The sequence below is a fragment of the Hyalella azteca genome, unplaced genomic scaffold (genome assembly GCF_000764305.2).
Source record: "Hyalella azteca isolate HAZT.00-mixed unplaced genomic scaffold, Hazt_2.0.2 contig11024, whole genome shotgun sequence".
Lineage (NCBI taxonomy): Eukaryota > Metazoa > Arthropoda > Malacostraca > Amphipoda > Hyalellidae > Hyalella > Hyalella azteca.
Genome location: NW_025941036.1, coordinates 40403 through 58587, shown reverse-complemented (window position 1 = coordinate 58587; position 18185 = coordinate 40403). Strand labels below are relative to the sequence as shown.

At 39.0% G+C, this 18185-nt stretch overlaps 1 protein-coding gene across 2 annotated transcripts; it reads right to left on the bottom strand.

Moving 5' to 3' along the window:
* Positions 1-449: 449 nt before the first annotated feature.
* On the bottom strand, positions 450-17411 carry LOC108678126 (long-chain-fatty-acid--CoA ligase 4). Of its 2 annotated transcripts, XM_018166473.2 has the most exons (13): positions 17146-17411; positions 16451-16666; positions 15410-15649; positions 14888-15080; positions 12707-12715; positions 8946-9140; positions 7919-8156; positions 7233-7399; positions 6697-6867; positions 6002-6139; positions 5573-5646; positions 4894-5098; positions 450-3751 (listed from the first exon to the last, which is right to left on the bottom strand). In XM_018166473.2, the coding sequence occupies exons 1-13, from the start codon at positions 17395-17397 to the stop codon at positions 3600-3602; spliced, it is 2250 nt and encodes a 749-aa protein (XP_018021962.1). In that variant the 5' UTR covers positions 17398-17411; the 3' UTR covers positions 450-3599. The 2 variants fall into 2 exon arrangements, with proteins under 2 accessions (XP_018021962.1, XP_018021963.1); XM_018166474.2 differs by lacking the exon at positions 12707-12715.
* Positions 17412-18185: the final 774 nt, after the last annotated feature.

Genomic DNA, 18185 nt, shown 5'->3' with positions numbered 1-18185 from the left:
GCTCCCAATCACCGACATGTGGAACAGCCTCCCCGATTACATCGTTGTATGAACGCGTTCAAGAACAGACTGGATAAAGCTATGGAAAAATATATGTTCAGACTTGAAATGCCCAGCATCATATCGAACCCGGTGGAAGTCGAGTAGCTATTTCAAACTATTGTCAGTCATGAAAAGATCCGGTCAAATGACACGATTTTAGATCTTCTGTGAACAAGTCACGAAATGTAAAAGAATCGGCGACAGGCCACATCAGGCCTACACTTCAGCGCCGACATCACTATATTATGTTATGAGATCCTTTACTGCGCACTGAGATGTTGCTTCTAGACCATTGTTCATCAAAACTAAAGAAATGTTTACTGGTAGTATAGATATTTTCTAAAACACTAGTATCTGTCCATAGCATTGATCTATGCTGTCATTTACAGGAGAGAAAAATAATCTAATATCAGATACAGTTTTTATTAATACAGAAAAATTTGTCATCCATTTCGACAATCTGGTTAATAGCAAATTGTCATTTGCTGTGAAGAAGCTTCTGGACCAATTGAGATTTCTTCAATAGAATCAAGTAACACGAACAGCACAAACGTTGACGATTAATCATAGGGTTGCAAGTTATCATAACCGCATTTTTTATCGCACTCGTACACATCTCGTTTTTCGATATGGCACACCATACACGAATATGAATCCCAAATTATCACCTGCTACAGTCAAAGTTTGCGCATTAATGTCGAGAGTACCCCTCGCACCTTTGCATTCGAACATGTAGTAAAGTTAGGTCACGCATTCACACGGATATTACAGTATATTGGAAAAAATCTACAATAATGCCCTGTTGACTACATTTATTATTTCGTTGGCGGTGCCATATCTAGTTATCATTGATGTCAAATGCACCCTCAGGTTGTGTGAACCTACTCACGCCCACACATACAGCTGATAATTCGTGCAGGTGTGCAGTCCATCGAAGCACGTAAGCGTACGCCTCTAGTGTTGATGAAATAAATACGACCTAAAATTGTAACTAATAAAATAAGGACACTTTCACCCGCCAAGGATTAGCTTCCAGGTATAACGACTGAAATACGTGGGAGTTTGTACCTTGTAAACATGTTTACGGACTGACCAAGCGTTGTTGGGCGCTAGAACACGACTATAACTAGAGAAATAGCACAGGACGCTGAACGAGTTCGGAAAAAAACTAACTCATTCCAAACTGCAAGCTAGACAACACTTAGAAAATAAGAAGTAAAGTAAATGGGACATACTCAGACGCATGTTTGTTTTGCCTATTGACGGAAGAAGGTGGCGGAATAAATACATAGAATCGGCGCAGAAACTGAAGTGTTATTTGAGAAACGCTATTCTGAATGGTAAAGATAACGTAAATTTTAACCCTTAAGACAGTGCGTGACGATGGAGCAAGTTTATGTCAGGTGAGGATAGAACAAATTTATGCTAGCGTGCAAATGACGCAAATTTACACTATCGTGAATGTGAGCTGAAATGACGCTGGCGTGGCCATGACACAGAAGAGCAAGCTAAAAGATGAAGACGAATAAGTTTCTGCAATACTTTAGCAATGTCAGCAGAGCTACTAGGAAACGCAATTATCCATTTTTTACGAAATGAAGGAAGGAAATTCTATATAAAAACTTGAAAAAAAGTTGTGGAGGTATTATCATAAATAAGATTAACAAATCATGGCCAAAATAAGATAACATAATGACACAAAGTTAAATCACTAGTTTCACTTTGAGGAAGAGGTTAGATGGTTTGGTACTATTAACATACACTAATGAAGTGCATTCCATCCAAATCATCAAATGCAATGTAGTTTCATATCACTTCGCGGGTACGCTACCTTTTCTGTTAACAACGGAAAAATAGACAAGCTTATTTCACGTGGCCCGATACAGAGGCATACTGAGCGAGGAGGAAAACGTCAATATTTCTAACTAAAGATAGCGGCACTCAGCGTATCTCCGCGTATACAGAAAATTTAATAAAATCTATTGTTAAAAAATAATCAGAAGATCGAAAATAAGTACGCCAGATATTCGCTCGTAAGCATCTCGTGAAGTGCTGACACTCCAGAAGTCTACACCGATGATATCCTTCAACAAATCTGTTAGTGAAAAACCACGCTGGACAATGCAACCAGCAGAGCCAAACACACACACACAAATTAGACCTAAAATTTAATCAAAAAACCTACTAGCACATGAAGAAATCTTAAAAGAAATATAATGAAATGCACTAAATGAGAGAAAAAACGTAAACATAAGTTATTGTAGACGCAAGAAACTTATTATATAATTATTTAGTTAGTAGGACACATCATTCAGGACAACTGAGATAATGATAAAGTAAGACGTTCCACGAGACGACATTACCAGCTCCCGAGCAAGAGGTTTCAGCAAAACTTTATCAGACTCTAACGAGACACAGAAGAAATTAATAAAGTTAAACAAGACGATAAGAAAATTACCGGAATCTATCTGATAGAGTTCTAACATGGCAAAAAATCAGTAACTGATAGATTAATAGTCAGAAATATTGAACACAAAACAGATGCGAGTAAACATTGTGTCCCGCAAGCAACAGAAACAGCAAACGAGCATGAACATCATGAAAGATCTGTTTCAAACGAAAATCGATTTGAGGTCTGAGGGTGGCAGGATTTATTCATTAAATAAGGTAAGTAAACAAACTATTTACGGAAATTTTTGGTGAGTGGGACAGTGGTCATTTGTTGCAAATGAAGATTTCATTCGTCGTGACCAACTTACCAAAGCAATGCACAAAAAGACTGAAAGCGAACATGTATCGACTCATTGTGCATCTTAGAAATAACTTCTAAATTGGAATGAGTTCAACATGAATACGAGGAACTTCACGAGACAAAAACCATCTATTTAGCTTGGCATAGAATTGCGCAATGGTTTAGCAAATAATAAAACATTTGTGACGAAATGCTTTCATACAGGTCCACTTCTACAGCAACGTACTTCACACAGACTAACGCGACTAAAATGGGAATAGGGAGAATAAATTATACATCCAATCCCCATTACAATCAATTCATCTTCTGATGTAACTATTCGTCGCTAAAGACAAACATCAGCATTCTTCACGCTTTCTAAATAGGGCTAACAGAATCATAATAAATCAGCCGCTTAAAAAATCTGGGCAGAAATCCGTATATGAGTAGCAAAAAAGTGAGCAATGCAAATGCACCAAGTTCACTAGCCAATCAAGGTGGGCCACACAAAACAAACGTTGGCATGCGTGCAGCCTGTTGAAATGCGACGAACCGAATTTACTTCCAAGACGACTGACGACATCAACGGTATTCATTCGACGGCAGTTCAGTGATTAAACAACATACCGTAGTTAGCAGATTGTTAAATAACACACTATTGACATGTATAAATTTGTTCTCCAATCACAAAAATCCCTATAGTTTCAAGACAATCTTATACATCATTGGAGTAATTCATTGGTACTCTTGAGTGTCTTTTCTCGACGGCGACGCACTCCCGACACTTGTGGGGAGCGACGCACTACAGAGATACGAGGACGTCACGTCACGCGTACATGCGGCGGATGTCGTCGAGGTAGCGCGACTCGACGGCGCGACGCTTGAGCTTGAAAGCTGCCGTGACGAGGCCGCTATCTGGCGTCCACAAGTCGGGCGTGAGGTGCACGGCCGTAGGGATCTCGAAACGCATCAGCTTGGCTGTCAGAACAGAGCAAATGAGTTTTTCACGATTGAATTAACTTTAATATTTTTTTCAAATGAAACGGCAGTTTTGTGCCTGAGTGGGTAAACCCAAGATTATTTGTTGCATGTTCAACAAGAACAGCATATCGAGAAACGTAGTGATACCTAACTCGTAATAGGTGTCACGATTTAAATAATCTCAAGAAGTAATTCGTACGAAGGTTATTCACGGCGGGTTGTTGCTATTGGAAAAACAAATCCATAATTTGAAGAGACAAAAGGGCCTGCAGATGGGACAAAACTAGTAAATATCGCCCGAAACATCATTTCATTTTTTTAATGTTCAGGTTCGATCATGTGCAATGCACTGCACGTCCGTATAAGGCTAAAAATTTAAACAGCTTTTTTGCCCTCGTTTATTCTTGAGGACATGAATATTTTCCTTCGCCACAAAGAAACGCTGCTTAGGTTTTTCCACGTTGAAGTGCCCAGCTTCACTGCCACTTGTAAACGCAGATTTCTCACTCACCTTTCAACACTTCTTGTTCCCTGCTACTCCGAAACACCCGTCTTTCTATTTTCCATTTCAACACCTATTTTTGCCTGTTACTCCACAACACACACCTTCCTCTATTACATTTAAGCACCGTTAGTTACATGCTACTCCGAAACACCGACCTTTCTATATTACATTTCAACACCTCTAGTTGCCTGCTACTCTGAAACGCCGAACTTCCTATACTACATTTCAACACCTCTAGTTGCCTGCTACTCCGAAACACCCACCTTTCTATACTACATTCCAACACCTCTTGTTCCTGCTACTCCGAAACGCCCACCTTTCTATAGTACATGTAAGCACTTCTTGTTCCTGCTACTCCGAAACGCACACCTTTCTATACCAGATTTAAACACCTCTTGTTCCTGCTACTCCGAAACGCCCCCCTTTCTATACTACATTTAAACACCTCTTGTTCCTGCCACTCCGAAACGCCCACCTTTCTATACTACATTTAAACACCTCTTGTTCCTGCTACCTCGAAACGCACACCTTTCTATACTACATTTAAACACCTCCTGTTCCTGCTACTCCGAAACGCACACCTTTCTATACTACATTTAAACACCTTCTGTTCCTGCTACTCCGAAACACCCACCTTTCTTCGCCGTGGCTGCAAGATCCTCAAGCACGGCTGCCTTCACGCCCTGGTCTTGACACAGCGTCTCGACGGACGCGTCGTTAGGCAAGCCAAGCTTGGCCGCCACCTCCCGCAGCGCTCGCACCGACGGCGACACGATTGCCACGGTGTTGTTGCGGCTGGGGTCGCCGTACAGGCACAGGTTCTCAACCAGGGGGCTCACCTAATGAAAATATAAAACTAATTAGATTCTAGAGAATCGTGAACAATATCATGAAAAATTGAACGTTAATGTTCAGTTACCACATACATTAAGAATTTCAGATAACTAAGCAGTACAAGAACAATGACAAATGTGACTTTTATGAACATAATGCCATTAATGTGTATCAAAAATTAACTTGTTGACAGCCTGTCCGGGACAAAACACTTTATGGCATGAATCCTACAATTAAAATGTCAAAACTATGCAAATCTAAAGTATCATTTGAAGAACATTAGAGTTGTGGGATACTATCATATCAGGTTAATAATGTTGAAGCATTTCAAAAAATCTACAAATTTATATCCAACAAATAAATCAATAAATCAAATCAAAGAGTTACGGTTACTCAATAACTGAACGTATTAGATAACGTTCATATTTAGGACTGAAAAAAAAACTCAATAATTTCCCGACAACTGCATGCCTTCTCACCTTGAGCTCGGCCTCGACCTTCCCGAGGGAGACGTACTCGCCGAACTGAAGTTTGACCAGATCCTTCTTGCGGTCTGGAAATAAGAATTCAATGAAATTCATAATCAGCGAAATTAATATAAACCTCAGATACTAATAAGTCACTAAATACAAATCTAAACAATAAAATTGATGAACAATCCATGCACCATTATTATTGTGGTGGAAGACGCAAGTCTTGATGGGCAGAACAAACACTGAGATGGGCAGTAGATTTTCCGAAAAATATAATCAATAAACCACAGACTTTCGAATACATAGTCACGGTTCAGGCTCCTACATTTTAGTTCAACAAAAACGCCCGGAAGATATGATCATGAAAGACATAAGGAAATTTACACAAGTCACATTCGATCGCTCCAAGCACGTTCGTCGAGAGCATTTCCTCACCGATAATTTTAAGGCATCCATCGCGCTCGATCTCGCCGATGTCTCCAGTCCTGAACCAACGCTTGCCGTCCATCTCGTAGAAGTCTTGCGCTGTCTGCTCCGGGTTCTTGTAATAGCCAAGAGCGATGTTGTTCCCGCCTGAAATTTCAGTCGTGATGGATAAACGGAATAGCTTTAATTCAGTTTTTTCCAATAACAGGAGGTGCTAAGGAAATGAACATATTAAACTAAGCAACAAGCTAATATAAAAGATTCGAAACAAATTTCGTAATGCTGATACGTTGAGTATTCAATCACGAACTAAAACATAAGACATCAAGTTTAACCAGGATCCATGTAACAATTAACACAAATTGGACTCACTCAGCCACTCGATAACTTTACCTTCGAGAATAAACACGTAAGATCTATTGATCTAATGTGTTTCGGTCGCTCGAAAGATCTTTTAGATCTTTCACATTAGATCTTTATACATCAGATCTTTTGATCTAATGTATTTATTCCTAACTAAGCCCCAAAACATCTATGCGCTCTAACCTGGGTTAGCTTTATCAACGACCATGACAAGAAATTTCATTTCCCTACAATTCGGAATGAAAAAGAAGTCACCAATGATGAACTACCTTGCTGGATTCAATTGATAAGAAAACCTGTGCACCGGACCCATTAGTGAGACTCAAAGACAAAGAACTCACCAATGATAACTTCCCCTCTGGGGTTGGGCTTGTCAGAGGAGCGGTAGTTGCCCTCTTCCCAGTTGACGATTTTGATGTCACACACGGACAGCGGCGCGCCCACGCGACCTGTGCTCAAGTCTTCCACGTCCATGAGCGTCGCGCATCCGCAAGACTCGGTCAGACCGTAGCCTGTACAAGCATCACTTTATTGGGTACTTGGCAAAACAGATACTTCCGAGCATGTGACCTTGTAAGCATTACCAATAAAACGTTATTAAAATATCTCAAAAGAACATGACCTCAAGAAAATTTCAAGAATATTCTTACACTTCAAATGACGCGATTAAAGTCTTTGAAACAATATTTGTGAGTTGTCATGCATCCAAGGTACAATGTTTGGAACCTGGCACAACATCCGAAAGGAAAGGGAAAAGTGATCAGACCTCTAAAGCCTTATATGAATTTAAAGGTGACACATGCACACCATGAAACGTATTGAACTGTGAACGTTGATTAAGCCAATGCCAATACAAGGTTGAGTGGGATGAGTTAACCTTGCAGGACGGGACAGCCGAGCGCGCTCCTGATGAAGTCGTGTGTGTCGGGTGGCAGCGGCGCCCCGCCAGCGGCGATGAGGCGGACGCGGCCGCCCATCAGAGCGCGGATCTTGCGGAAGACGAACCAGTTGCAGATGGGCGTCCCCCAGCCGCGGCGATACCACCTGACGCGTCAGTACACTTCAAGATTTGATTTACTCAAATTTCAACTACATATGGGCTATCATCTGCATGTAAATGGACTCATCTTTACAAAGTGAACTATTCGGATGATATAGCAAATAAAAAAAAATTCAATTATTTAATTCTGTACAATCATTTAATTTAGACACACGAACCACAAGAAAATGTTATACGTGTAAACAAACATTTCAATCAAATAATGATGATCGTACAGTGAACCATTTGGCTCATGTTCAATATTGAATATGAAGCCATCAGGCATTCAGTTGAATGAACGAAGCCTTGGTCGCACTGGAGAAATTTTGAATGTGTTGCTGAGTTCAAGCAGTACCGGCACAACGTTTAATTTCATTTTCAAACATGAAATAGTGCATTTTGCCCTCATCGAGGTAATCAACTTCAATTCATATGTTTGTTTTAGATGCCTGATAATGAATCTCTGTTAAGGGAACGTTTTCATGATATTAGGCCATATTAAATAGGAATATGACAGTACGCACTTGTTCTTGTACTCGAGGCCGTATTGGAAGAGAGCTTCGATGAACTTGCCCTGAGCAGCGACCTTCTCGAGGATGCCCTTGTAGATGCGGTCCAGGATGAGGGGCACAGCTGGCATGAGGGTGGGCTTGAGGACCGACACGTCGCCTGGGGTACCTCGCTTCACTTTAGTCGAGCGGTCCGTCATGGTCAGGGGCGTCGAGTAGCCCATGGGCAGCCCGTACAACAACATGATCGTTTCTGTCCGACCATCAAATAAGAGGTAACTTAGTCTCAGGGCTCGTCATGGGGTTAATGCTCCTGTTTTTCTAAGACCAGGACGTGATATTGCATTTATTTAGTAGTAGTATAATCATTGGTTTGCTAGCGCTTCAGCTATCAAGCTATTTCGCACCGAAGGTCAAAATATAACATCGCCAGCAAGGCGGAAAGTCAATTATTCAAAATCTCAAATTAATCATAACCCACAAGGGGCGGAAGGTCTCAGTTGTCCAGCCCGCTGAAGCTGGCTCGGAAGAAGCAGCGTTAGCATCTCAAAGAGACGAAGTGACAAGGAGGGACAGGTGAAAAGCAACAGAAGAAACTATGACACTCGAACAAGAGGTCGCTTACACGGGACGTCGGCCGCCCGCACGAGAGAGACAGAGAAGGGAAATGTAAGGAATCCTACCTACATAATAACTTAACCCCACAACTGAGACCCGCAGTCAGACACCACGAGCTCAGCGGTAGGGCGCTCAGGAACAATCCCCCTAGGAGCGCGAAATCCCTTAGGACTTCTGACGCTCACAGACACGCGTCAGAAGTCCTCCTGAGGGGTTGCATTTGTTTAATGTCGGCAATAGTTCTGAGAACATTTTTGTGCAAGTAAATAAATAAAAATTAACAATAGCAACATTGAGCCACTAGCACGCCGAATACTCGAGCACGTGGACGACAGACACACGAGCGAGCTTCTCTCGTACAAGCCATTTTTATTTCACTTAAACAACCACACAAATGCCATTAGGAAGTTGACTGAGCACCAACCTGCCATGAGTTCCAGCACGTGAGCGAGAGGGAGATATGCCAGGTAGACGTCGTTAGGTCTGACTTGCATCACAATGGAGTACGCTAGCACAGACTCCACCAGGTTCTGGTGACTCAGGATCACGCCCTTTGGGTTGCCGGTGCTGCCGCTGGTGTACATGATGATCGCGGGGTCCGATGGAGCCGGGGGCACGTCTAAACCAAACGACATATTCTTTGTGCATCATGTACAATATAGCGACGGATGAACGAACGCGTGAAACACGGAACCGTTTTAAATGTAGCGGCACGAACGCTCAAACCACGAAAACCTTTGAAAATTTTAATTTTTCCTTATAAAACTTCCAATCTGCGCATTTAATCCGAGTAAATGTACTTATAGGAATAAAGACCTTATTGAATTATTTCAAGAAAAATCAATGAATTCATTAAAGTTTTGAAAAAAATACACAATTAAAAACACGACATTTTCACTAAATAAAATTAGAGAATATAGTGACACTTCGTTACACTATAATTACAATTTATCGATTTGAATTTAACAAATGTCAAAATTAAAATTAGAAATGTCACTCATGTAAATTACTTGTATATTACCAAACATTTTGCACAACAAACACTGTCATGACACACCGAGCCTTAACCACGCTGCGCGTGTCCATATATTTATGGACACAGCCAGGGCACATTTCATTTATTCCATATGAATTCTTGCACAATAATCAAGAGAAATACCTCGCATGAAGTCATAAATTGTGTTAACAACTTACCTGTGTTTAAAACTAAAAACACATAAATGTAGAGACCATAGCCCCCCACCTTCAAACACACAAATCTCAGACTGTAATAACGGACTCAAGTGAGTAAATCAAAACGATAGTCATAACTCAACTAAAAACGAACGCAGATGGAGGAAGATGCAAAAATAAGAGTCAAACTTAAAGGGGAAAAAGCGACAAAAACAATATTAAAAAACAAACATGCGTGTAGTGTTAATTATAAGGAATGGGAACATACCTTTGATAACTACAATGAGAAATGCACGCTTCGCAGTGTCATTTTAATAACAATGCCGATGTAGTTCCTTACAAGGACTAAAATATTTGGTAGGATCCAACATTCTCAGACGTAAATATGGCGCCGTTTATCAATGAAAAACGTTAATGATTCACAGAAATAACTGCGGATAAAAAAATATAACTCAGTACTCACTGCAGTGAGTGACAGAGAGCGCATTTTCTCGTCGACGAAAACGAGAAGTCAAGGACGGAAAGACGGACATGGCGAGCACAATAGTGCATTTTTCCATAAATGAGAAAATGCGTTAAAAACGCGACATAGATCGAATCGTTTGATATCGAACATCTCACAAATTTTGACGTAAATTTCGGATGCAAAATTTCGAGGTTGGATCTAAACATTCAACATTTCAGATTCCTCAAGAATCGACAATTTTAGCAACGTATAATCAAAAACGTATAAAACCGTACATAAACAGAATTATTGTTAATAATTTACGACGTTCAGATATTATTTATTAAATTGAATTTTCCAAACGCGATTTCGTCAGCTCCAAACCTGACCAGAAACTTCTAGGGGCCAGATACTGAAATATAATTTCAAAGTAATAACTCAGTCACTCAAACATTACCTTGCACGGTCGTGGAACCTGGTTCTACGATGTCTGTGATAACTCCTGGAATTCTGCTTAACTTTTTTTTTAAAGTATGGGTCCGACCACAAAATTTACCACAAAACGCGACGAAATTAATCTAAAAATTTATACAAGCGAAATTGAAAGCATTTGGTTACGTAGAAATTCAGTATTCTAACAAGATAATAAAGATGCTTCAGCGGAGCGCAAACGACGGTGAGAAATCCTAACTTCCAACAAATAAAAATAAAGTATATCGTTCGCAAGTACTGTTAAACAGACGCGATCGACGTGTCGAGCAAGGAGAAGCGTCGTGCTGTTCATACTTGACGCAACCATGGGATTACGAGCAACGGCCTATACATGCCATAAATTCACAACAGTTGAATACGCCTGATGCACGCATATTCATTCGATCTATGAATAGGGAAGAAAGATTATGCAATTAGGGTTTAGTGGTTTCGGCTCACACGGAACACTATCTTTACAAGCGGCTTATAAATCTAAGAAAAATCTCGAAAAGTACAATTTTAATTCACGTAATCTACTATAAAATTAAACCGTTAGAAGAACATCCCTGCAGCAACGCAAGACATAGTTTAGCACAGACCTGTAACGCAGCCAAAAAAACAGCAACACAACGCAGAGTTACTCGTCGAGCTGGTATAGTGCCACATAGCTCATGGTTACAAATTACAACTTAGATTACCTCACCAACACATCACCACACGACCAAAGCAATAGCAGTCGCCGAGCACAACCACGGCGTTGTTCGAGCCTCTTCGCAAATACGACTTCGATATCAGAGCCGACTTCACTTAGCTTGTGCTTCTCGGGGTCAATGGGTACATGGGAAACCTAATCACTCTAAAAGTCAATTTGATTTAATAGCTTTTGTTCATTGAGACAAATGATACTTTTAAAAAACAATAAAATTGTTTATAAATAAAATTAAATCTCTGAATTCGCGTTCGGTTAAAATCGATTGAAGCGTCTAAATATTGTATACTTGATGATTCAATGAAGAGCCTTATGGAGTTCAGTCTGCTTAACCCTCTACCGCCTGACACTAGTAACCGGAGCAATATTGTAACACAAGCCTACCCAAAAAGGATAAGTTGCTATTGAGCGCAAAATGCCTTGAACTGATGGTTGCCGCCACGTACGACAACTTTCAAATGTTCTCTGTTGCGTACAATTTGGTACAAACGTCCTCAGGTTGCTACAGTCAATAGTTTACCTATAATTTAACTTGAAAGTTATGCTCCTCGAGAGTGACATACGGCAGTAGAGGGTTAAGGACGATTAATAGCTGAATAAGATGTCTTCTGAATAATTATCTACACCAACACCAGCCTTACACACCTTATCCCACTGACTCGTTCCTAATGGCAAACCTAACATCGGCTAAACTCAATCCCCAGGGCGTGCTCCTATTCTGTGGTTGCTGCGAAGAAGCAGACCTTCACCCTTGGACCCTCAAGGTGATCAGTTAGTTAGCTACTCGAATTTCACTTGATGCTTTCAAGGCTCACATCAAACACTAGCCTTGAGGTTGCAGTTAGTCTAAAAATATCACTCAAGTATTAATGGCTTAGCTCTGATCATCACGGGATGCTAATTGCGCGATGCTAACATGCAACTTTTATGAAAAAAATTGTTTACCATGTTCAGAAATAGCTAAAAATAAGGGCGCAAGAATCGGTCTCAGCCATAGAGCATCCATCCATACAGAGACTTTTATGGAAAATGTCGGCGGCTTCGAATTGAAAATTATTGGGCTATCTGTCATTCTTGGAAATGAGGTTAGGATAGGGTCGGACAGGCTTGGAACTCTTGCTGCCAAATCGGTTCATTATTTTGTACATCAGTTAGTTCAGGAACTTGTACAAAAGTGATGCATCAAATGGTAAAGGTACACACGACGCAGGCTAGCTACGTAGGTGTGGACGGATCCCAACTCTTCACCACATAAGAGATAAATTTCCAAACATGTTACTCCTAGGAAAACAACGGGTTAGTCTGGCGGCAAAATGTTAAAGATAGCAGACGAGGAATGCGTTCAACCACACGGCAGCAAACGAGCTGAACGGAAGTGCCGTCGTACCTTTGATGGCTGCAGGAGGAAAGTCACGGTAGTTGGGCGGAGCCAGGCGCGGGCGCACGGCAAATTGCAACGATTACCGAGAATATGTATGGCCAGAATTGATATGAGGAAGAGAGTGATGACTCAGTGGGGATAGAATTACGGGTTAGTAGGAAAATGACGAGTCAGTGGTGACGTGTGATGAGTCAGTGAGGAAAGAAGAACGGATCAGTGGGGATAGAGTTACGGGTCAGTGGGAAAAGAATGAAGAGTAACGAGTCACTGGGGGAAAAGGACAGGATAATGAAGTGCCGGCGAGAGACGAATAGGAGAGAAGACCAATAAGGAAGACGAATAAAGGACGAAATGACGAATAAGGAAGAAGATGAAAAAGGAACGAGATGACGAATAACGGACGAGGCAGTGGAGTGAAGCTATCACATTAAAGAGATTATGCAAATGAATGCAGAGAATGACCGAAATCAGTAGCAAGACGGGTACATCGAAGTTTGAGAAAAACTCGAGAAATTATCAAATTAAAGATCACGAGCGAAACGCGCCAACGATAATGCGTCGTTCTGAAGGTGAACGAGTTAGGAGTAGCAAGTTGGAGTGACAGACACGAGTGTCAGGGCAAGATATATTGATTAGAGGAGCACGACAGTGTGGAGCATGGATTCATTATCGGGTCAGCCGAGAATATCGGGAGATTATGTTGATTGAACAGGCAAAAGAAGACACGTCAGGATGACAAGGGCTGACAAGAAATTAAGTTGTTAATTAAATACGTTTAGAATGAACCAGGCGACGAGTAGGTAGAAGATATTAAATAATTTGTTAATGCAAGGGGAAGAATAATAGGGGTAGAGATACATAATTGCGCTTTTAAAAGCCATTTGCAAATTCAATTGAAAGTGATGTGTTGGATTTCAAATAAATAGTGAAATAATCGTAAATATAGTTTTAATGGGCGAAAAAATATATTTTGCTGAAAACGGGGACTGCAGATGAAAAACGAGGATTTAGTTGTCAGGAAAAAATAGAAATGGAAATTGAGCATTGAAAAATGAAATCACGGATGACACATTGACAACAATGAGGAGAAAAAGAGTAGGAAATGAGGCATGGTCTCAAGATTCATGATCAGCAGTGGTAGTGTAGATGAAGACGAGGGTTACATCAAAGTTAGTTGAAATAATTAGAAAGGGAGAATAGACAATGTAAACTTATAAAACTTGTTTGCAAAGTTAAGAAATAAATCACGAAATACTGGAAATTTTATCAAATCAAGTATAAAATATGTAGGCACCATACCTACATCTGTGACAAAAACATAAGAATCTTAATCAGCATAAAATGATCTTTGTCTGTGGTTTAAAATTCCCTCAAGTTACAGGAGTATTAATGATGGCATGCGAGAAGATCCAATAACAAACTCAACAATGATACATCATTAAACATTTTAGAGGTAGAAGTTTAAAAGCAAAAATTAATGAGCAGCTAAGGAGTGTGGAGCTATGGCTTTGAAATACTTCAGAGCAAAGGTAAACATTTGAATAATAAATTGAGAAATCTTGACATTTTAAAAAATCCCAACAGTTTAAAATATTGAAACATCTGTTTTACTTAATTTCATAAAATTCTCAAGAACAATAATCAGGGTTTCATGCAAAAATTTGAAAAAAATAGAGCTTATATCACCGAGAGAATAATCAGCGTGTTGAGACATTTGACTCAAATGACAAGTTTCCATGCAGCCATAAGAGCACTTACAGCAACACAAAGTCAAGAAAATGATAATTATGGAGCTGACATTGGATGCTCAATTGTGGCAGATACAAATAAATAGAGTACAGCTGTGTGCTCATAGGGTACAGGATTAATGGAAAAATTTCCAATGAGCAAGAAGACCCTTGAAGAAGAGCTTCAATCTGCACATTGCTGTCTTGAATAAAAGCATGAAATATACTTTGTATTGTTTTAGGAAGTGCAGAGTGTGCTTGTCAAATTAGATACAATGAAAGAAAAAGATGGTTGGTTCTTTATTTCATCATCTTTAGGCTTTTACTGATGTACATGCAGCCATAGTTTAAAAAGTAACCCCATCTGTTAATAATATCATGACATAAGTAAACCAAAAGCCTTGAGCATATTAATTTCCCTACAGATATACAAGTGCAAAATAAAACAATCATACTTTACCTGCATAGTCGGCTTTCTTGCCCTTGTCAAGGATTTCATTGAAGGAGGTGAATACGACACCTTCCTTGTACCCTGTGACATCAGTGGGTTTCAGTTGATCACCAAAATAGATGACGCGTGTCACTTTGGGGCACAGAGGCAAGATTGTGCGCAGCTTAGGCAGCAGATCATGGGAAGTAACAATGTGACGCACCTAGAAATTAAATGAATATCGAGAAAAGTTAGGCATGAATTTAGGTTTTATTATTGTAGATCAACGAGCAGAAGTTCTTATTAGAGTCACAACAAGCTAATGAGAAAATTAGTACACTAAAACTCATTTTTTTCACAGATGAAGTGAATGAATCAACAGGGAAAAATATTTCTTACTATTTTTGGTATATACCTATTGCAGCTACACAAAAAAAATAGATTATTAAACTGCTCTTTGAAATTTGTGTCAAAATATGTCTCAAGAATTACTGATAATGCAGAAAGTAAAGAGAAAAGATTTTCAAATAAACTATGAAGTGTTGGACACACCTCAGTTTCATTAATGCCGTGCACTACAGCATCATCTCCAAGGGTGGCATAGAGGGTGCACATGGCAACGCTTTGTCTGAAGGCTCCAGCGGCACACACCAGCCACTCATACCTTGTCTCTGAGAAAATTATCAGATTTTCTTTGGGTTCATGGCCAAGAACTCGCAAGCCACGACCAAACCACAATGACATTTCATCCAGCTCAGCGTAAGTGATCCATGAATAGTCGCCCATGTCGTACTGGTCAGAGACATAAAAACATTATACTTTCAGTTTAAAAAAATTGGATATATTTACAGAGATTTCAATAATATACGGTAATACTCAATTCAGATGTCAATCATTAATGCACATATATTGAATGAACATTCAAGTCTCACGAGCATATATATATATATATACAGTGGGGGGAAATAAATATTCGTACACTTGAAAAATCGTATTTTAATGTATGTAAGTACACAAACTTAACAGGAAAAGTGATTTAAATTATGTATAGAGACGCATAGTATTCAAAAATACTTGAGAATCTTAAGGTGGTGTGCCAAGAAGAATGGTATAAAATACCAGTCAGCATCTGCAAATCATTGGTCGAGACGTATAGAAATAGACTGGTGTCTGTTGAGCTGAATAATGGGTATTCAACCAAGTATTAAATTAAAATAATGCGGATTTATTGTTTTGTACGAATACTTTTTTCACCCGAAAAGTGAACATGTTGCATTGTTTTTTGTTGCATTGAGATTTAATTTCTTTTTGATAGTATTTTTGAATACTATGCGTCTCTATACATAATTTAAATCACTTTCCCTGTTAAGTTTGTGTACTTACATACATTAAAATACGATTTTTCAAGTGTACGAATATTTATTTCCCCCCACTGTATATGTATATATCTTTTTCTTACAAATATGTTAGCAACTTGACCCATACATCAAAGAAAAATTCAGAGTTGACAAAAATAAGAAGCAAATATTCATGAGTTGAAAGGACAAATTTCACAATTCACAAAAGGATTAATCATTTGAGTTGGTAAACAACCTTTTTGAAAACTTTTCCATTTTTCTGAACTTCATCAAACTCGCTCAATATCTTTCTGGTCCCCAATGCCTTCTTCTCTGCATATTTTTTGAATGCATAGTCCAGAGCTTCTCTCAGAGTTGTGATTTTGTTCCGCTTGAACTCCACCTGCAGTTCTGTGACAGGCTGAATTCCTCTGTAGCAAAGTTCATCATCTGATGTTGGAACTGTATATGCCTAGGAAAGAAAAAGTTTTGTGTGTTAATGAAAAATATTCCAGCAACCTCATGATGATAAATGTTTGTACATTAAACCAAACAGATTATATGTAAATTTAACATGTACAAAAATGAAAGTCAATTTGCATGTGATTGGCCTCCCTTGGAGCAAGTTGGAGGTTTGCCCCTCACTTTCATCCCAAAGATATGCATCATGATGCTAATGAGATATCCCAAGGTCTGATTAAACTATTTTCTGCTCTACTGGAATAACACAAATAAGGACCAAAAGAAGAAAACTAATCAACTATTTTGACAGGTATGTTCGTCTTTTTAATGGGTAACTAATAGCATACATATTTTACAATATATGAATATGTTTCTAAGCAAGTATCAAATCATAATAAAAGCATGCATTTTGCAAGAACACAACAATAAGCATTAACTTCTGCCAAGCAATCTGTTGCAACTAACTACCAATGTATTTTGAAGACTTACTCTGTCTTTGTTCATGGCTCTGCGTTTCTGCCATGGTCGCTGTAGGATGGCGTAGACAGGATAGGAAATAACATCATAAAAGAACACTCCTACTTTTATAAGGCCAATAGCAACTGAGACACCAACATCACCCATTTTGACAACAATTTCAACAGCCAAATTTTCAAACAATTCCTCTCTCTTACCTATACTAAAGAAAAATACAAGAATATTAGTAAATCTCAACAAATTTAACTTGGTCTTTCCTAACATGTAAGACTACTAAGTTGTTACTTTTCCTGCACAGATGCCACTTAAGACCACTCAGATATTTTATAAGTGTTCAATGCAGTTTCAAGCTTAGAAAATCCACCTTTTTACTGTCTAAATTGCATTAACAGTTTGATTTGTAATGTTACTTATCTTGAACTATAATTAACTGCAAAATATTATCTGCTCGTTTAATACCAACTAACTACCTTCTCAATTTCTCAGTCACTAGATTCTTTTGATAGTGAACGATAGAGTGATGGTGAAGAAGTTTGTCATCAATCTTCATGTGCCCTCCAATTAAGTTTTTTTATTCATCTTTAAATGGAAATGCTAATGAAGTGTATCAGTCTAAGTCAATCATTCCACAAAACCAACTTAACTAATTACCAAGTACGTAACTACTGCTATGTAAATAACATTTCAATATAATAATTAAATCAATTTGTGATTGAATATGGATAAGGGACAATTTTTAATTTGAATTGAATTCAATGTTAATGATTATTTTAATTATACTATTTGTGGCTGCCCAGTTAAAATTGCCAATTTGACACCAAACCTTTATCAAAATTATTGAGTTGATTCAACTTGATGGTATTTTTTTTTAAATAAGTAACCATGAATGCTAACAAGTAAAGAGTACTGGACTAATGGCTAACTGTTTAGAACTTCAGCAGGCTCAGGCTGCTGAAATTGATGTGTTGCAGGCTGACAGTGACTGTCACTGAAGTTCTTAGCAAGGGCAATGCACATAGGATAATTTTTTGACAGCAACAGATAAATTCAGA

Coding starts and splice junctions, on each gene's coding strand:
- LOC108678126 (XM_018166473.2), bottom strand. CDS start 17,397: ATGTTAGGAAAGACCAAGTTAAATTTGTTGAGATTTACTAATATTCTT. Junction 5,099..5,572: donor AGGTCGAGGCCGAGCTCAAG/GTGAGAAGGCAT, acceptor TATTTTCATTAG/GTGAGCCCCCTGGTTGAGAA. Junction 3,752..4,893: donor TGCAGCCACGGCGAAGAAAG/GTGGGTGTTTCG, acceptor CTGTTCTGACAG/CCAAGCTGATGCGTTTCGAG.